This window comes from Merops nubicus, unplaced genomic scaffold, assembly GCF_000691845.1.
Source record: "Merops nubicus isolate BGI_N331 unplaced genomic scaffold, ASM69184v1 scaffold12934, whole genome shotgun sequence".
NCBI classification, from domain to species: domain Eukaryota; kingdom Metazoa; phylum Chordata; class Aves; order Coraciiformes; family Meropidae; genus Merops; species Merops nubicus.
The window spans coordinates 27,999-48,590 of record NW_008604941.1 but is presented as its reverse complement, the minus strand read 5'-3'; the positions used below and the strand labels follow the sequence as shown (position 1 = coordinate 48,590).

At 54.0% G+C, this 20,592-nt stretch overlaps 1 protein-coding gene across 1 annotated transcript in view; it reads right to left on the bottom strand.

The window, feature by feature from the left end:
• Positions 1-424: 424 nt before the first annotated feature.
• LOC103771869 (G-protein-signaling modulator 1-like) overlaps positions 425-20,592 on the bottom strand; it is a gene marked incomplete at its 3' end in the record, with an annotated part of 27,546 nt that continues 7,378 nt past the window's right edge. Inside the window, exons 6-11 of the mRNA XM_008939188.1 lie at positions 20,417-20,532; positions 20,084-20,239; positions 18,301-18,409; positions 15,355-15,481; positions 2,468-2,538; positions 425-604 (exon numbers count right to left, since the gene is read on the bottom strand). Of these exons, the coding sequence (XP_008937436.1) occupies positions 425-604; positions 2,468-2,538; positions 15,355-15,481; positions 18,301-18,409; positions 20,084-20,239; positions 20,417-20,532 (759 nt within the window). The remainder of the gene's footprint in view (positions 605-2,467; positions 2,539-15,354; positions 15,482-18,300; positions 18,410-20,083; positions 20,240-20,416; positions 20,533-20,592) is intronic.

The following is a 20,592-nucleotide window of genomic DNA, read 5'->3' as shown; positions in this document are numbered from 1 at the left end:
AGGCAATTGCACTCCCCAGGAACCCTGGGAGGCTGATCAAGTCAGGCTCCACAGCAAGAGCTCCAAATTCCTGTGTTCTTCTGGAATTCAAGCCAGCACATCCTGGCAGCCCCAAACTCATGGAAGTTCAGGTTTAGACTCCCACCCCCCAAGAGAAGGTTACAAATACCACCACTAACCACCAAGCTCTCACAAACCAGTCCATGGTGGAGGTTGGTACCATTGTTCTGTTAGATGGACAGTGATGCTGAGGCTCTAAAAGGCAAAATGATTTCCCTGCAGTTGCCCAAAGAGCCACCAGCAGAGCGAGGCACAGGCTCCGTTTTCCACTGCCACCCCCACACGAGGTTAGAAATGAGATAGGAACAAAAACGTTACAAGAAACACCCAGATTAGCACTGGAGGGAAAAAATCATCATCCTACCGACTGGGACACGTGGACTCGGACCTCACTGGTGTCCAGCGGGGAGGTACTGGAGCCCTGGGACCTTCTCTCTGAGCTGGACTGGTGCTCCCGGTACTTCTTCGACCTCGCAGGTAAGGACAAGAACTCTTTTCCTGAGATCTTCAGGTCTCCCACGTGATGGCTGTCCCCATTCTGCTCCTTGGGAAAGCAAGAAACAGCCCCTGACCAAATTGCCTCTCTCAGGTTTAGGTGGAGATCTGCTGGTAAGCAGCTCCAGAAGAGGAGACTCACAGAAGTGAGTTGACAGGGAGTTCAGAGGGTGTGAGTTCCCACTCATCATGTGCATGAGGTTGAGTGAGGGCAGTTTGTTTATCTCTACAGCATGGGATTTTAAGGACTGGAGAGGAAGCATCACCCAAACAACAGGCAGGAAGACTCTGGCACCCCCAGGTATGCAGGGAGAGGCACGGCTCATTTATTTACAGCACAGGGAGCAGTGGATGAAAGGTCCAGGAGCAGTCACTGCTGCTAATGACTTCTGGCAACTGCACCCATAAAAACCTCTTCCAAAGAGAGTGGCAAGCTCACCTTGCCCAGGATACCAACCTCTTGGCACAAGGCCCTCCACTTGCTGGATCTTTGCTTCTTCCCAGTGCCCAGCCACGCAGCAGCACACACCAAACCATGGATAAACCACCCCAAGGAACATGGCTAGGCTAGATGCTCCACAGCATTTCCCACCTCTAGGACTTGGCCCCAGCACAGCTGGAGCATCTCCTGCCTCAGTGTCTCCCACTGGCTCCAGTCAGCACAGCCCTCACCCAACAGTTTCCTAACAGGCAGCTCCACATGAATGGCTGGAGTCCCATTCAGCCCTTTGACCAACCCTCAGGCTTCCAGAAGCACATGAGGACCACAGGGTGACAGCAGATGGTTACAAGCAGTCCCCTGTTCTCTCACTGCTGTCCTCTGCTCTCTCACGTGCTTGTGCTCAGTCCTCCCATGCCCACACAAGATGCAGGATGATCCCCCCATGTAGCACGTGGGGAACCCGAGGTGACAGAGCTCACACATCTCCTGCACCCTGCTGCCCACTCCCCTGCCATGGTCACACACAGCCCTGTCCCTCCCCTGCCAGCCCCCCGGGGTGTTAATGGCCCTGCCTGCATTGCCACCAGAGCCTCCCTGCTGCTCTCCTGCAGCTCTGGCCCTCGGACAGGACCATTCACCATGTGGGTGCTATGGATGGGACCAACCACAGCCAGGCTGGTGTCCACGTTTTGAAAAGCTGCCACGAAAGTGGATGTCAGAAGAGGAAAGAAGCTGCCTTCCAATGCCTCACTGCCTTACCTAGAGGCCTCAAACTGTTTAGTTCCTGACAGAAAGGATGGATGACTCAATTATGGCACGTAAGCACCTTCAGGGTGAAAACCAGCATGTGATAGAGAGATTTTGAGTCTGGTAGGGAGAGGAATAAACAAGGAACAATAGCTAGGAGCTAAAACCAGGGAAGTTCAAACCAAGGAAGAGGGTGCAGGTTGGGGAGAGCAGGATGACAGGGCAGGGAAGGGGAAGTGCATCCCAAGCACTCTCATACAGAGGGGAGCTTGCACACACCCCACAGGACTCCCTTCTCAGGGAGGCTGAGAAGATGCTGAGCTGCCTGGCACTGGCACTGCCAGCACTGAGCCAGAGCAGAGGCAATCTCAGAGCCTCTGGCTCCTGCAGTGCCCCAGCTCCTGCTGCCCTCCCCTTGCTCTGGGCCAGGCTGGCCTAACCAGGCTCTGAGATTTGCCACCAGCCATAAAGGGGCTAAACTGCTAATAGTTATCCTCTCAATAAAGGGCTGTTTTGTCCAAGAAGCACAAAAGTGGCTTTTCTAGCTTTCAGTTAAGTGCCTTTTTAGTTCGACCAGCTATTCCTCCCCTCCAAGCTCTCCAGAAACCCTCTTTGGTTGATCCCAGGGCTACCTGCTCACCACACACTCCCCTGCAACCAAAGCCAGTCAACAAGGAGACTCCTCCTGACACTTCACCCCCAAGGCCAGACACCTTTGCTTACCTTTTCTGAAGGGAACTTCAGGAGGTCTAAGCTGTCCATGCTGTTCCTCTGGAGTCTCTTTGGCCTGGCTCCTGCAAAACAACACACATCAGGAGGGTGTCACTCCCCAGCAGCACTCATGTCACCCAGATAAAACTCAGACCACAGCAAACCCTCTGCTCCCCTTAACTACAAAGTCAGAAGGATGGGATGTTGCAGCTGCACCATCCTTGAGATTCAAAAGTGGTTTTTTTTTCTGTTGTTTTGGCACATTATCACAGCACAGTCAGCAAGAGAGAGGGCTGGGGGAAGCTTTTGCTATCAAACCAGTGGCTGGGTCACTCTGTGACCCTGATCTCAACTGAGGTCTCTGGAATTCTGGAGTTACAAGCCCCACTCTAAACCACAAAAGCCAAGAGGCTGACATTGAGAAAAATCATAACAAAAATATAGTTCAATCCATCTGTAGGTCTGAGTGCTTTATCTTTGTGTTTTTGATTTAAAGAATGTAGCTGGGACACAGCTTGGAGTGTTTCTCTACAGTCACAAGGGCTGGAAAACTAAGGGAAGGAGCAAATATTTTCTAACTCTCAGAGGTCCTGCCTTAAGGGGAGCAAAACCTTGCCCTGAACCTGACAGAGAAACCAGAATTCAGCAGCATTCACGATATTTTATTTGAGATTTCATAAAAGTCATTTTAATGTGGTATTCCAGCAAGAACAGAGGGGGTGAAAAACAATTCAGCTTTCCAAACTCTCTCTACCTCCCCATCTCCCTCCAACCTGCTTCCAGCTGCTGTTGCCTTGCTCACTAACACAGCCAAGATTTGCCAAATGGTCCTGAGATATCTGCCTTCAACACACCCAGGAAAAATTCTGTTCTTTCACTCTCCTGCCCCCTTTCCCTGATCTTTCTGAAGGCTCAGATTAGCTGAGCACCACGTGACATTCCCCACCAGCAACACCAAAGGGGCAGAAATGAAAGCTTTGGACTCAAGGTCCCATGACAACTCCCAGGCTTCAGGGGAAATGCTGGGGGGTGTGTGAATGAATACATGTGGCCTGAACCCTCTCACTGAAACCTCTGAGCTTCGTGTGGGTCCTGCAGCAGCAAGCCCACCACACCTACAGCCCCCCCCCCAGCTGCCCACCACCACCTAGCAGCACCTTTGCTTCTGTTACAGCAGCCCCACAGACCCTGCTTGAGCTCAGGGTGTCACCGAGCTGCTCACTGGGCAAACATCATGAGAAAGAAGGCACAAAATTCAGATAAAAAAGCCTGACCATCAGCAGAACATGGTGAGCCATGGCAAAAGCCAGCAGGCAGCAGGGATTCCTGCACCAACACCCACCCAGTACAACCACAGTGGTACCTGCACCAGCTCCAGAGCCACTGCTGCTTTGAAAAGTTCAACCTCACTCAGCTCCAGGGACACCAGACAGGCTCAGATCAGCTGGGACCTCGCTGAGGGTCACACATCTTAGTTACAAACCCCCTAAAGTTCATTCCACTGCCCCTCCCTGCCCCAAGTCACTCACTTCCTGCAGCCAAAAAGGCTCAAATCAGTAAAATTTCTGCACGTTTCTGTCTCTCTGCTCCAAAAAGCATCAACACCCCATCAGCACCAACCTCCCTCTGGAGCAGGCAGGAGCAAAGGACTTTGCTGCCCTCAACAAAACAGGCAGAATTCCTGATTTTACCATTGTTATTCCAGTCTTTGCTCACATTTACCAGCTATCAAAGATACCTGATGTTTGCTGACCTTTCCTAAGCACCTCCTGTGGGCAGCAGGGGTAAGGCTCATGCTGCTGGGCACCAATGAGATGGGTAGTTGGTAGTTTGGTAGCTGCACACACCTATTAACATGGGCTGGATGTGCACTCAGCCATGAAGACAGCTGAAACCATCAAGCCCAAGCCCTCTCCTACCAGAAAAGGGAGAGTTGAACCTCTCTCAGTGGGCAGGCCCATGGTTCAATCCACAGAGGACCCTCCCCACCCAAAGCTTACACTCCCCCAGAGCATCGCTGATGGAGCTTTCAGCTGGGAGGACCCAGAGCTCTTAAACAGAGTTGAGCTCTTGTACCAGCTCAGAGTGAGCCACAAGATGCCCCACACCCAGTTCCCATCATCTCCCCACTGTGCTCCCACCAGCCACCCCAGGGCATCAGCACAGAGAAGGTGGCCGTGCAGCACCAAGGTGGCCCCAGGTCTCCTCCCAGGCTCCCAAATGAGCAAAGGGCTTTTGGCTGCTGCCACGTTGCTCAGGCAGGAGCTGAGCAGTGCCCAGTGGCTCCCAGTTGCACCCAGTGGCACTCTGGACACTGCTTTAGCTGCTCACAGCTCTCAGCTTCCCTCAGAATAACCCACCACCTTAGGTGTGGAGCAACAAGGTGGGTCTGGAACAAAGGCCACCTACCAGCAGTGAAGCAGGAGGTGGGTTTGGGGTTCAAAGCAATGCCCAGGAGGTGAGGGCAGCGTGGGGAGGCGAGCATGCATCACAGGGCTCTGAACGGCCACTTCCAGGAAAGCCAGAGGAGCAAACAGTCTGGCTAGAAAAACACATCATTGCAACAGTCTGAAGAGTCATTAATTACACACCTCAGGTGCTTTTGTACGTCTGCAACAGCATTAAACTGCTGGCCAGGAACCATTAATCTCAGAGCTGAGGGAACCTGCCTTCCCTTTGTTAATTTAATACACACAGTGGGCTGAAACTGCCCCAGCAATTAGGGCACCAGGAACAATTTGTCTCTTTCTGTTGTTTTGATGCTGGTGTTCCTCTGTTACCGTGTGGATTTCACCTTTGGTCGAGCTGAGAGAGGAAGGGGTTAGGAATTACCAGCTCAGCTTCAGAGCAGCTCAGCTCTTTTCTTCCAGAAGAAACCCCCACTGGTGCTGGGGCCAAGCGCTGGTCCCACAGACCCCCAGGGTTCTGCCAGCCCCACTCGCCACGAGCTGCCCCACGGGTGGGACAACCAGCTACCAGAATGAAGAGGCTTCCTATCAGTCAGGGCTACCAACTCCCAGCACACTCCTGGGAGCTTCTCCCCTTCCCAGCAGCCAGGCTGGGTCGCCTGCACGCACTCATCTTGCAGGAGAGCAGAGACATTTCCATACTCACAAGCAGCCCACGACAGAAGGAGTCCCATTAATTTTCTGTCTCCAACCAGGACATTCCCTCAGATGGCTCCAGATGTAACTTCCAGCCTCCTCTGAGTTATTTTTTTCCCAGGAATACCTGCAGCACCACCTTATACTCAGGGAAAGTTCAACTCTGCCTCTTTCTCCCCAGTGCGGATCGAGAGCAGCCGTGGATCCAACTGACTGACCAGCTGAAAACCTGACTCTGTTCCTCTGGAAGGTTTTTTCCCCTCTCTCTCCAGTATTTATTGGCATGTTTACCAAGCCTACTGCAGAGTAACGGAAAACCTCAGGGGCATTTCTAAATGCTCTCTCTGTCTTTAAGGTTTGCTGAGGTCTCTAATAGAGCAAGTTGAAACCTTCTTGTGAACATCAGCTGAGCAACGCTCCTGACTGGCTGTATTCATGCCTTGTTTTCCTGGAGCTCCTCAGATGTTGTTCTTTTCACTGCTCAGGCTTGTTTCTTCTTTTTTTAAATACTTTTTTTTTTTTTTTCCTCTCCAAATCTCCTCCCAGCCCTGGTCCAAACACCACCATGAACCGAGGGGAGGGTTGGTTTTGGTTTGGGGTGTTTTTTTTTTCACTTTTTGCTTTTGCAGTTTGGGTCCTGAGGTGAGGTTAACGGCTTTCACATTCTTGTATTTTAAAAAACTGGAGGAAGCAGCCACCTCCCTCCCTGGAAGGGAGCAACAGACACTAGGGAGGGGAAGTTCTCTGCAGCTGAGCACAGAGGGTGATGCTTGTGTGCTTGCCTGCACACACACGAGCCATGCTTGCTTGCCCCAGCTCCCTCACATCTCCTCACTTCACAAACACTCCCAATTCTTCTGTCTTTGGGCACTAACCCAACATACCCATGCCAGATACCCACCTAGACCCATCTTTTTCCTGTCTCACATCTCCACCCTGCAGAGATGGGGATGGTCCCTCTGCACATCCCTGTGTTACCTGTGAGGCCATGGACACAGGAACCTTGATCTACAATCTCTTCTTCCCAGCCAGATGTTTGGTACTGCACGCTCCTGACTTTCCTTGGGCCTTTAGAACTGCTCAGTGTAGAGCTACTGTGGGCCCTGCAGGTCTGATGGAGAGGCTAAACCAGGCACGGTGCCCTCAGCAAGCCCAGCAGCTCCCCTCCCATTCTTCTCCTGCCTCCTCAGTACCTCTCAGCTGCTCCATGCTGCCTGCAAGGACAGGACCAGCAGGGTCTCCAGAGGGAAGGATTCTGTTCCTGTGCCACAGACTGACCCCCCAAGAGGCAAATCCTTGGATTTCAGGGTGCAGTTTGAAAGGAAACATTCCCACAGCAAAAATTCTCTAGCAGGACCTTGCTACAAAGTGAGACACAGCCAGAGAAAACACAAGGAAGTGTTTTGTGGTGGGATGGTGATAGGCTCAGCTCCTGTAAACCTGCAGCAGGGCAGAGCAGGGAGAGCAGGGGCAGCTCTGCTCCTCTGCAGAGCCTCTGTGCCCAGCTGGCTCTCCTCCTTTCCCAGTTGACAAGATCGAGCAGAACATGTGTAGCAGAGACTCAGGGAGCCCTGCCACGAGCTCTCATCGAGGTGACGTGTGCTTGGCTAAGTCCTGGGCTCTCCCCCTTCTCCAGCAGCTTGCAGAGCTGTCTACTCCATCCCCCTACCCTGAGAGGAACCAAACCCCCCCGGCCGAGCTCGGGCAGCAGCTCCATTTGCAGGCTGGGAACACGCTCTGCCCCTCTAGGGTGGCTGTGGCAGAGGGGAGCAGGATTAAACCTGGCAGTGGACTCCACAGAAGGCAGCCAGGGAGAGGTCGTGTGGCCAACATCACCCCCCTGCCCCCCGTGCTCGGGGCTGAGCAGCACGCACAGCTCGGCAGCAGCGCTTACCCCACGGAGCAGCACCAGCTCTGCACCCCCAAGAACACACCAGCCCTTGGCACAAGCACTTGCTCTATTTAAAGGTCATTTCTCTCCATACCTCCACTAACTGACACGCTGACTTGTCTTTTGGGTGAGTTCTCCCAGCCCAGGATGTTGCCTCCCCCTCATTCGTGCATCTCCCGAACCTTGGTTTTGCCTGACAACCCTAAATTCTGTTTGATAAGATGAAATTAGACCAGCCAGGCAGTTGTTTGGGGTGGAAGACTGGTCTGTAAGCCCTACCAAGCTCAGAGCTGACAGTGGAGATACGGTCCAGCAACCCAAAAGCTCACAGAGCACCTCAAATCATACGCTACTGACATCTAATCAGGAAAGCTCTGTCAAGCTCCTGCTCCATTATTACAGCAAGCTCTACAAAAGAGGAAAGGGGGAGGGAAAAAAGAATGCAAGCACAGCAGCAAGAAAAGAAAGGAGGAGGGGGTGAAAAAAAAGCAGCAGCCTCCAGTAGGACAAGCATCTCATTTAAGGCTTTAATTAGTCTTCAAACACATAATGGGTTCTGGCACTATAAATCCACTTGACCTCTATTGTTGCCAGCACTTGCATGATAAATGCTGGCGTTTGTTTTCCCAGTTGTTACTGGGGTAGAACAATACTTTTCTCTAAACAGAGAAGGCAAGCAATATCAGTTATTTATGAGGACTGTGCCATAAATGCTGGCACCAAGCTGCTGTGGGGTGATCCATGGGCAGGACCATCTGCTCCCCCCCTAGTCCTTTAGACAGGAAAGGAGCAGGGCACTCCCGACAGCTCTGGCCCTTCTGTGTCAGAGGACATGGCTAATAAATGGCCAAAACAACATTTTTCTCCCTACCAGGCATTTGAGGGCTCTTCTGGCTGCACAGCCTGGACAGCAGGTATGGCTTACGACAGAAAGGACAGTGCCCATGGAAGGAATAAAGTCAACCCACAGCTAGGAGCCAGGGAAAGCTCTGGGGAGGTTGTTTTCAATGTGGTGACACATCAGACCTCCTGAGGAACGTTCTGGTCCTGTGCAAGGCCTTCCATCCTCAGATCTCCATTGTCAGAGCCAAAAGGGCAGGGATGAAACCTCCTCTGTGGGAAGATGGGGCTCCAGAGGGTTTGCTCTGCTGTGCTGTAGGCATGGGCACACAGACAGCACCCAGCTGAGCAAACACCAGCCTTCCAGAGAGATCCTGAGCACCAAAAAACCCCCAGAATAACAACTTGGCAGGTTTTTTCTCTGTGACAAAACCGTTCCTTTAAAAATAAAAAAAAAGTAGATGCAATATGCAGTAATAAAGAGAAATTACTTTTGAATCAAGATGCTCGTCTGCCTGATTTGGCAGAAGATTCGTTGCGTATGTGTCACCCCAGTTACACATCCTCCAGAATCCAGCCTGACAGCTGAACAACTGGCTGAAAATAACATCCACATGGCACCCAGGAGCCCCTTGGCATTTGGCTGGCTGGATTCAGGGTGAGCAGCCAGGACAGAAGCTCCTCGGATAGGGAGAGGGAATAAGGAGACGCTCTGGACCACACGCCAGAAGAGCCTTCCCATTGAAGAGGGAAGCCTTGGAGCAAAACTCTCCCAACAAGAGAAGAGCAGAGGGGAAGAATCACCTCCCAGGTTGTGCTCCTGCTGATGCAGCCCAGGACACAGGGGTGTATTTTGGTGTATGGGGGTGGATTTTGGTGCATTTGCAGGACCTAGAAAATGCAGAGCCCCCAATCACACAACACTCAGCAATCAAACACAAGCCTCAGAGCTCCCGAGAAGCTTGGAGCCATGTTAGGAGACCTCCTACAACCATAACCTCCTCCAGGCAATGGTCTGCTTAACAGATTAAACAGTGGTGGGGACAGGAGGGTGTTCTGGGAGATAAACTGAGCAGGCTGGGAGGAGGGATGTAACCTGGGGGTTCCTTTAAGAACAGCCACGACAGGCTTGGCAGAACACCTGGCTCTCTTCTCAGAGCAGGATTTTCTCTGCCAGCACATAGCAAAGCCTCATGACCTCCCATCTTCCCCTCTCAGCTTGTGTTGAACAAGCAGAGATCAAAAGGAGACTCAGCCTGAGTTAAAGTGACACGTGGTGATGAACAGAGGCAACATCTCCAGCAGCTAGAGAAGCCCAGTGATGGCAGCTGCCCCCTGAGCAGACTCAGGGAGGGCAAGGGAAGGAGCAAGACATGTCAGAGCCTTGCAGCAACCAGATGCTCCCAGTGACACCCTCTGCAAAGAGGGGCACTGCCCCTGGCCACTCCTCTGGGCTGGGCACCAGCCCCCAGCCTGCAGCAGCAGGGCACTTCCCAGGCAAGTCTCTTTGCCACCAGAGCTCTGTTGTCCCCCTGCTTGTCCCTGCCAGGCACAGGGACAGCCTTGCTGCTGAGGGCACCACAGCTCCTGAGGTCACTCAGGAGGTAATGGTGCCCATGGTCTGGTCCTTCCTTGCTCACTGAAGTGCCCAAGCAGCCCATGGTCACCCATCCACAAGTTGCTAGAAGACTAAAGGAAATAATTCTAGCTGGGTGAGAAAGGGAACTCTCCTTCTCAATTCCTCTCTAGCTCTGGGCTGCAAGAACAACGAGGAAGCAGAGGCACCTTGTTCCTAACAGCACCACTGTGCTGGCAGACAGATCATCCTGACTGTGGCCATCTCCTACACGTTGGCTACCAAAGGGAACTGCCTGTGGAAAGTGCACTCAGGAAGCAGACAGCACACAGCAGAGCTGGGATGGCTGCAGGAGCCTGGAACTGCAGCCAAAGGGAACTTCAGGCTCCTCAGCTTGGAGCAGTTGATGTGAGGAACTTGACAATTCCCAAAATATTAGCTCGCCCCACAACAAGAGAACCCTTGATTTAATGGATGGCTTTGCCAAAAGCCACGCTGTACCTTCTTTGCCACAGGCTTCAAGGACTGGCCTCTTCCTCATCCTCCTTTCCAGCCCTTGCAGCCTCCCCTGGCATCAAGATAAAACAAGCCCCTAAGTTTATTAGCAGACAATCTTCTCCCCTAGTCCTGGAGCATTTCCTCTGCTGTGAGGGGAGAAGTCTGGCTGCACCTCACACTGATGCTGGGGAGGAGGCTCGTGTACAGAGCAAGAGGAGAGAGGAACATTAAATACTTCTTAAAACCTTGGGAAGAGTATTTTAAAACTTCATCAAGCCAATCCTGGGGCAGTCTGGAGTTGAGTGCTAAAGGACCTCGTTTAAATCCAAATGAGTCAGAGATCCATCCCCCCACCAGTGCTGCTGGAATGATTTGACAGCTGCAACAGCAGAGGTTACTCACATTTAGGAAGAAATCGTTTTGAAGATAACAGAAGCATCCTTAGAAGTCCTAAATCTACACCCAAGAAGCCCCCCATGCAAGCAGCACCCCTGTCCCTCCTCCCTTATGCACAGACCACCATGGGCTTGGGTGTTTTTAGACACCTTCCTGCAAGGTATGAGCAACCTCTGGAACACTTGTGCTTGCACTTCTCTGAGCTAGGGCTCCAACAAGCATCTGTTAGTGCAAAATAAAGCAACCAGACTGCCTTGCATCCTGCCTTCCACTTGGGCAAGAGCTACTCTGCTTCAGTCAACAAGGTCACCCACCAAAACTCTGCACAAGCAGGTACAACTCCCCAGCACAGCCCCAGGCTTTCAGCCTCAGAAGGAAAAAAGGCTGAGCTGCAGCCCGTCAGCTCTTGGGAAAAATCAAATATAGCTGAAGAAACTTAATATTGAGCAATTTCAATTACTATGCTTACTCATTTTGGTAAGAACAGGGCAGGTTCCATGCTGAAGCTGTTGGTGGTGTGACCCCTGAAGTCATCTGCTGAGTGGAAGGCAAATGGTCCCAAGACATTGAAATCAGAGCCTCAGAGAGCAGGGCTGGCCTCCTGTCACAGAGATGCTGGTCTCAGGAGGCCACATCTCAGCTGTCACCCAGCACAGTCCTTCACAGGAGGGCTGAGCAAACCCCAGAGGTGGAACCATCCCAGGGCAGAGGCTGGTGTGGGTTAGCAGCACGGCTGCCTCCCTGCCTCACATGAAGAGAGGGCTGGTCAACCTGGCACATCTCAGCCCTAAACACTTCTGAGGCACTTCAAAGATGTTTTAAGCAAGCAAACAAACAAAAACAAACAAGCTGGGAAACATAAAAGCAGATTTCTTCTCTCCCTGTCTAATTGAGGCAAGGGTTCAAAGATTCCTGTGAAGAAGGCAAGCTCAAAACTGCACTGGGGATGCACAGACACCCAAGGCACCCAAGGAGTGGGGTTTGATGCCCACCCAGGCTCAGCTGCCCACTTCCCCACTGGAGAACACAACCTCAGCACAGCTGCCCCTCGTGCAGGGGCCAGCAGTACCCCACACAGAGGCTCCCCAACTCCAGACAAGCAGAGCAACCTGGTGCCTGCTCTTCCCCAGCATGGGCAGAGAGTGGAGGCTCAGGGCCAAGTCCTCCCCTGCCCTCCCAGCAGTGACTGTGTACTGCAAACAGCACAGGACCCACGCCAAGAGCCAGCCCAAGGTGCTGAAAGCATCAACATGCCAACAGCCTCAGGGACACCTGCACCCCTCCCCACCCAAGAGCCCCAAGAGGGGTTGCTCAGTGTCTCCTGGGGCTGCCACCACCAGCAGAGATGAGGACTGGGGCTGCCAGGCTGCTGAGAGCAACAGAAAAGCTGCCCAGGGAGGCACTGGGGGTGGCCAGGGCTGCTCTCTGCCTCCTGCCCAGCACCTCCACCCCTCTGGTGGTGGGTGAGCCCCTTCTTTGGGGCTCAATGATCCGAGGGCTGGGGTGAGGGCAGGCTGAGACATCCCCCAGCACCAGGCAGCAGTGCTGCTGGCTCAGGGCTGCCTTCCCCCCTACAAACCCACCCCAAGAGCCTTCCCTTGCTCCTCTCCAAAGGCAGAAGCCTACCAGCACTCAATTCTCATCCTGTGGTGTGGGAGAGAGCAGGGGACCAGCTGGGGACCAGCTTTCAGGGCCAGGGTTTTGGTTGTTTAGAGAAACAAGCCCAACCTCTGTTTATTTGCTGCGTGTTTTAGCTACTCTGGAGCTTCTTTCTGTTTGTTGTTTCAAGCTCCCTGTGTTTGCATGCCTTGACAAGGTCGTTGCTTTCACAAGACTTCTGCAGCACTGCCCAGCTTCCTTGGCCTCCAGCTTTGTCTTCTGACATCCGATTGCTCTCAGAATATTAATTAAAAGCACAAAGAGCTCAGCAAAAGGAGCCAAACGAGCAGAGGGAAACATCAGACACTCCTCCCACCCCCGGGGCCCTGCTGGAGGACAATGCCCAAGACTTGGAAGCAGAAGGAACCTGTGAAGGACATCCCAGGCTCATGGTTTGGCTCAAGGTTTCTCAGCCAACAGTACAGACTGTCCCAGGACTCAGGTGTGCTATGGAACTTTACCTGCTGGATGAAATCAATGGTTTATAACACGCCTGCTCTCTCTAGCACCCTTATATGTGGCTATTTCAGGGGAAAATAATCTGAAGGGGGGGAAAAAGAAAAGGAAATCTCACCTTGAGATCTGTTAACATCAAAAGGCACAATTGGTTCAGAAGTTAACTTGGATCTCAACTCTCTCACCTGCTTCCCACTAGAGAAACAGGTTCTCCTCTTGCTGTAAATTGCTGCTATTAATAATATAAATCATTATGCTCTTCTAATCATTTAATAGGTGCACAGGAGAGTAACAAAGTTCTTGGCAGGCATTAAATACATCTCCCTTCTCCTGAAGTGCCCAGAGATGCACTGATGGCCCCTCTTATCCTCCACTGAAGTTCAGAGTGAGAGAGCTGAAGCCAGAATAAAAGCTAAGGAGAAATCAGGGGAGTGAAGCTGCTCTCCAGGGGCTGTCCTACATCCTCTCTCCCAGCCCCTGTGCAGCAGGGGCAGCACCTCTCCCACCCCAGATGCATGTTTAACAGCACCTACGTGGCCAAGAGCTGCACCCTCCCACTCCTTTCCTCTGGCAAGGTGCTGCTGCACAGCCCCAGCCCACGAGACCCAAGGGCAGCCCATTTTTCTCCCCAGCACGTTCCCAGGCCCAGGGAAGGGTGGCATCCACCACCCCCAGCCCACTGGGGAAGCCCTGCTCTGCAAGGGAACCTGTCCCCAGCCCTCTCCCACGCTGCTGGTTCTCCTCCAGAGAACACTTGATCCTTCTGCTGGGAACAGCCCCAGCCTTGGGAACGTGGGTGATGGCCCCACAGCTTGGAGAGGTCACTGCAGCCTCTGCCTGGGGCTGCTCAGCCCCTCCACCCCACGGGCAGAGAGAGAAATCACTGCTGGCTCCAGATGTTCACAGGGCACGAGCACATCTGGACTGCTGTGAGCTGGGGATCCCAACCCTGCAGGGCTGGACACTCCCCAGTGTCCTGCTGTGAGATGGGGCTGTGCCAAGGGAGGCTGTGAGGCTGGGCCACCACCCGTGTGGGGGACACGGCCACACACCAGGCTCAGCTCTCCCTGAGAAGGGCTCTGCTCAGATCAAACCCTCCCTGACCCCCAGGGTCCCCAGTCCTGCCTGCAGCAGGGCACCAACCCCGTCCAGAGCAGGCTGTGCCCAAGCACGATGCAGCAGGGGGGGTGTTATGGGAGCAGAGACCCACCCACTCGAGTTTTTTCCACTATTTCCAGCTAAGAGAAGTCTGTGCACTCCTTGTTATGCCACACGGCCAGTCTGGCTCAACCCACAGTATCTCACACACCCATGTCTCAGCACATGGTGCTCTCATGCCCACACAGTCCTTGGCACTGCCCTCCTCCTGCACCCCTCCACCCCCAGCACCCCACTTCCCAAAGGAAGCCCCACAGGAGATGCCAGGAACACATGGAAGGCTCCAGATAGTTTCCCAGCAGTCACCAAGCTGGAGCTGAGGTGCCAAAGGAGCTGCTGTGGCCCACGCAGGCTTTGAGGAAGCAGCTCAGCTCCTGAAGGGCACAGCAGGGCACACTGGCTCCCTCACCCCCAGCTCCACTGCCCAGGAAGAGCTTCAGCATTGACGTAGCAAGATCAATAAGAGAGCAAACACGTCGAGCCAACCCCTCTCCCTCCCAGAGCACCCTGCCTCAACCCCAGCACCACCCTCCCTACGTCACTCCTACCAGCAAGGAAAGAGGACACACCACCTGGGAAACCATGTCTGCAGCACCAAGGTCCTGTTTAATCAGTGGGCACCTCCCAGGGGGCACCTTCATCCGTGTGAATTCATAAATCTGTCACTAATAAATCTGTCCATGGCAACAGAGCAACCAGCTGGCACTGCCCCATGCCAGGCAGCCCCACATGCCCGTGGTGGGCAGCCCCAGGACAGGCAGAGGGTCCCTGAGCTGGGGACACAGGTCGGGTTGGCAGGAGGAAAGGCATTTTGCCTGCTGTGGGCAAGTCTTGCCACACCTTTGTTGCCAAGCTGGGTGTCACTGCAGGTGGCCAGGGGACCCAGGCTGCTGGTGCTGCCAGCCTGCCCTCAGCCCGGCCTGCAGCCTTGCTCCTCGGGTGCTAATCAGAAGAGAGCAGCCCAAACTCCCTGCCAGTCACCTTCTGAGAGCTTGCTTCATCAGCCAAATCAGCCAAAGGGCCCTGTGGAGCTTTAGAAGGGACAAAAGCTGATTTGCTGCTTGGTAAATTGGAATTTCACTCCCGATGCCCACTAATTCCATGAATTCCTTCTGGGGCTTTTTCAAGGCAGATCTCTCCCTGTCCTTGCAGCTTGTGGAAAGCACAGAGCACTCATGCAGCAGTTTCCTTGCAGGTAAAGGCTCCTGACAGCCTCATCTGGCTTTGCCACTCCTCTTTCCTCCCACTTGCAAGCCCCCCACACCCCACGGCACAGCTTCCACCAGACCCTCCCCACGCCAGCCAAAGCCCCAGATCTCACCTTGTGCCTCATAGCCAGCAGAGGGATGAGCTGTGCCCGTGTCCTGGTGGCCAGGGCCCCAGCCGAGGGCCAGCTGGAGCTGGGCCACGTTGCCCTGAGCTGTCAGCTCCCCTGCCTTGTCCCCGACCTGCAGGGAGAGAACCCAGAGCAGCAGGTTAAAAGGGGACGTGCCCTGAGCAAACAGCCCCTGCTAGAGGAAGTGTCAGTCTCAGAGCAAAGCAAACACACACCCAGCCAACAGAGAGCTTGGAGACCACGCAGCACAGCTCCCAACACCAAAACAACCCTCCCAAACTTCTCCTGGGGGTCGCTTGGGAGAGGTCTGTGCGTGCACCTCTGAACGTGGTTCTGCTGAGTTTGGGACAAGGGACTGCAGGGACGCAGAGCTGAGGGGGGACTGTGCATGTCTGGTCCATCCTGGAGCCACGTAGGGCTTGGCAGGGAGCCCTGGAGCTCTCAGCCCCTTCCTCCAGCATCTCCACAGCTGCTGAGCACCAGCCAGCCATGTGGGCAGCATCTCACCCCGGGCATGGATGCTCCAAAAGCCCTTTTCTCCTGGCTCAGATCCATACAGCTTTGAGCTGCTCCTACTGATCTACCCACACAACTCTCCAAAACCTTGTTGAGTCCAAATTTTCCCAAATTCCCATCTCTCACTGGCCTGAGGCTGAGGAAGCTGCTGCTACACATTCAGGAAGAAATCTGCCCAACGGCTCCTGCGACCTACAACGGGGAGTCAAAGTTCAACCAAAGAGGAAAACAACTGTGCTGCACAACACCAGTGGCACAGAGGTCACCCAGGAGCAGCCTCCAGTCTCCAGAGCAGCAGCAGCCTCTGTGGCAGAGGCAGACCTTGGCTGCTGCCCTGTGAAATGCTTGGCAACAGCTCTGCTGTGGTCCTTGGAGACAGTGCAGAGTGACCATCCTAAACCAGACTCACAAATCCCCACATTATTCCTGACAAAGCCCCAAATGCCCGTAAAGGGAGGCAGATCAAACAGCTTATCAGGCATAAATCCCCTGCCAATTACAAGAGATTTGCTGCTGACACCATCTCCAGAGAAATTCCTATGTCCTGGTTGGGCCTCGCAGTCCTTGATGCTCTGTTAAATGTTTCTGTGACTTCCACTCATTCCAGATCCTCTCCAAGGCCCTGTTAACACCAGAGGAACATGCAGGTAGGACAAGGAGCCCAGGCAGGACCTGCCCCACACAGCTGATTTCTGCCTTCGGTTGTGGGGGCTTCCCAGGAGCCCCCCAGCACACACAGAGATGGAAAAGTGGCTCCAGAGCAGCATCTGAGAGCTGGGGCAGCTTCCATGGGGGTTTTTTTGGGTACACACCCTTTCCTCCAGCTGTCTTAGAGGAAATTTTTCAGTAACCTCTGATCACCTTGCAGCAGCTTCCAGTGTGGTCACCCTGAGCACTCTTCACTTGAGTAAAGACATCACCACCAGATTTCAGCAAGTCCTGAACACCAGTGTGCAAAGGTTTAACTTCACCAGGTTTTTCCTGGGCAAAAAGCTGGTGCTTGCCACGACAGCAGGAGCAACACACTTGGGTCCCAAGGCTCAAATAACCCCTCAGCTTTGTAACAGAAGCACCAGCTGCTGGAAACCACTGCAGGCTCTGCTCCCAAACAGACAGGCTCTGCACTGCTCCACAGTTAATGGTGTGGGGGAGTTTATCAGCCAGCTGCCATGAGTAACCTCCTCCTGACACGTTCTGCAATCACAGCCCTCACCCCCAGAAGGAGAAAGCTGTGAACCCCTTCCCTGTTGGGTGTCCCCTCCACCCCCAGGGTCACCAGCACCACCACTGCTCCTGTCCAGCACCACTGCTGCTCCTGTCCTGCTGTCCCCACACACCACTGAGCTGCCACCCCCCTCAGAGCAACCAGCCCCCCACTGCTGCAGTCAGAGCAAAGCTGGAAGAGTTAATTTGTCCTAAAACGTACAGGGCCAAAGAAATTTCTTCTTCATGTCTGCTAAGTATAATTAAATAGCTAATTAGGCCGGGACGTCAGCCCTACCCCAGGATTTCGGCAGCCTAATAGCCAGGCAGAGCACACAGAGCACTTATGGTGATTTCAATTAGGGCTTCAACAGGGTCATTTCTTCATCTGGGGAAGAGTAAAGAGGCCAGGGCCAATCTCCTCACAACAGGCTGCAAAGGGCAAGCAGTGGAATTCCTGCTCCCTGGGCTCCTGAGCCACCTCCAAACGCCTCCTGCTCTGGCAGCAGGAAAGCTGCAGCTTGCTGGGCGAGCCCAGCTCTGAGGAGCTGCACACAGGGAGCCCCAGAGGGGGCAAGAGCAGGGCAGGGGTAGCTGCAGGCTGTGCTCATCCAACGTCAGCCAGCCATGGAGTTAGGGTGATGTTGGAGGTGACCTCACAGCCAGCTCCTGCCCCCCTGCCAGCTCCAACAGAGGGGATGTCCTGCCCGAGCTGCACTCTGCTGTGGGGTGAGGTGCTGCAGGTTCAGGGCAGCCAGCCACTGGGCAGAACCTGGTCTCCTTCTCTCCAGGCCCTTAACCTGCCAGCAAACTAGGATCCCAAAATCCCCCTCAGGATCTCACAGCCTTGTGCTCAGGCACGAGAGCTCTCCAAGAGCTACCCGAGTTACCCCACACTAGCTGGCAGCACAAGACCTTGGCCAGCAGACAGGACAACTAATCCCCAGGTCCTTTCTCCTTCAGTGAAGAGCCATGTACAGCAAATGTATCAGCTGTAATTAAGGGGAAGGCTGGCAGCCTCCCAGAAAAAGAACATTTTTCCAGCCAAGCTCTGCAGTTCCTAAAGACACCATTGAAACACCCCACAGACAAGGGCTTTCCAGAGCAGTCAGAGCAAGAGAAGAACTACCTTAAGATAACTTATTGGCATACAAAAGTCATCCTCTCAACGGGGAGGACTGATTCCCTCCCATCTGAACGAGCTCCTCTTACCTCTTGGGAGATTTCAAGATGTTTCCTTGCAAAGTGCAACGCTTGCTCATGGCTCCCCAGGGACACATAGGCATTTCCCAGACTCCAGCAGGCTCTTCCTTCTCCCACCCTGCAGAACAGGAAACTGTCAACCACAGAAATGCTGGCAAAGCCCAGCAGCACAGCAGCCCTTTCAGGGCCTCCTTGAGAGCACCACCAGCCAGGTCTCCTAGCTGTGTTCTCACCCACAGAAAGGTTCTACTAAGGAAAATGAAGAGTTTGTACACCTTAAACTCTTCCCCTGCTGATGTCACTAACATCAGGGGATGAGCAACAGCCTCAGCAGCAGAGGCAAACAGTGTAGCAAGGGCCCAGGATGGTTTGGCTTCATTTGTGAGCACCAGGCAGAAGAGGGAGAAGAAGAGAGAGCAGAAGGCAGAGCTCCTGTGCAGCTCCCACCTCACACAGCAAGGATTCCTCTCCAGAGGTGCACCGTGCACCAAGAGGACGTGGAGCATCCAGCCCCCTGCTCAACAACAAGCCCAGAGCTAAGCCAGCAGGAACACAGCAAGGAGAGAACCTTGCAGGCACACAACCTTCTCCTGCCACACACCAGCAGCAGGACACACAGGCTGGAACTGCTGTGACAGCCAAGCAAAGGTGGAGCTATGGCCACAGGGGCTCCAGGGTGCTGCTGCTCGTTGCCAGCAGCCAGGGTGGGCAGGGGAAGGGGACACCTGCCCCGGGCAACCCTCACCCCCAGCCCCTGGGTGCCCCCAGAGCAGGTTCCAGCACCCGTTTGCACAAGCTGGCAGAGCCCTGCTGCTCCTCAGAGCCTGCTCAGCTCTGCAAACGAGCAGATGTGGGGGGAGATGGGATAAAAAAAGCCCCTGGGGGCGCGGGGGGAGGTTCAGCCTGACTGCAGCTCCCTCTTCGGAGGTTTGGGCGGGTTGATCAGCATGGAAACGTTTTTCTTGTCACCCCGTTCAATACCTTCTGCTCCTAAGGGTGTGTTCCCAGAGAGGCAGGAGCCCACAGGCCTGCAACCCCCACAGTGTGATTCACCCTTGGGTGGGATTCTACCTCCTCCCAGCAGATGCTGTCACAGAGCTCCCATCCTAATGCCTCTGCTCCATCTAGTGGAGGACACAGCTTCCCACCCGCAGGAGCCCTGAGCGAGGTGCCTGCAGAGTCACTTCAGCTGCAAGAAGGCTCCAGGATCACAGAGACAGCACCCAGGTGAAAGGAACCAACCCCTCTTTTAAAAAAATACATTTAAAAAAAGAGGCCATGCCTCCTAAAGAAGAAGGAATGAGGCCAAGAAGCAAAACATATCATCTCCATGTGCTCTATGGAAGATCATCTCTTTCTACACAGAAGTTTGCAGCATCCTGAGCAACAGGACAAGGGTGACGTGGCTGTACCCCCTCACCACACTGTTTCTGATGAAGATACAACTGTTGTGAACTCGAGGGAGCTTCAGAGGGGCCCTTCAGGGGCAGAACAGCAGCAGCCACGTGGCGAAGCACCGAAGACAATGCAGCCCCTTGGAGTGCCTCATTCCAAACCTCACTCAGCCCACGCAGCCCCAGCGTTAAGAGCACGATCCCCAGGGCTGAATGACATCACAAAGGTGTCAGGCATGGGATGTTTTTGACAGAGAACTGGAGCAAGGTTTGAGTTCCAAGAGCTTTCTAGAGACTTTCAGGAACACAGCTCTGCTACCTAACCCCAGCAGCAGAGGACAGAGAGTCAACAGGGTGCTCTGGACCCGCCAGAGCAGAGATACCACCTCCTCCTTTACCTGTCTCCCAGCTCCTGTGCTATCACCAGGTGTTTTAGGTGGTACTCGATGGCTCTTTCATAGTCCTGAAGCAGCGTGTAGGTGTTCCCAAGGCTGTAGCAAGCCTGGGCTTCTACTGCCTGGTCTTTGAGTTGTCTGGAGACTTGGAGCGTTTTCCTGCACGGAAGAGATGGGAATGAAGAGACCTGCTCACTGCCAGGCCCCAGGAAAGCCACCACCCATACAACTGGCCTCCAAATCCCTCATCAGACCCCCCTGAACGTATGATTTCCCTGTGGCAGGGCAGGATTCCCAGGGGGGCACGTGCCCTGAGCCTCACCCCCTGGCACTTACTTGTAGTACTCGGCGGAGATGTCGAACCTGCCCAGGAAGACGTGGGCATTGCCCAGGTTGCTGTAGGCTCGTCGCTCAGCTGCCTTGTCCCCAAACTCCTTGGCGATGGCGAGGCGCTGAGGCAGACAGGGGTTAGTGGGGAGCCTGGCACTGCCCACCCTGCCCCACGGGGGCAT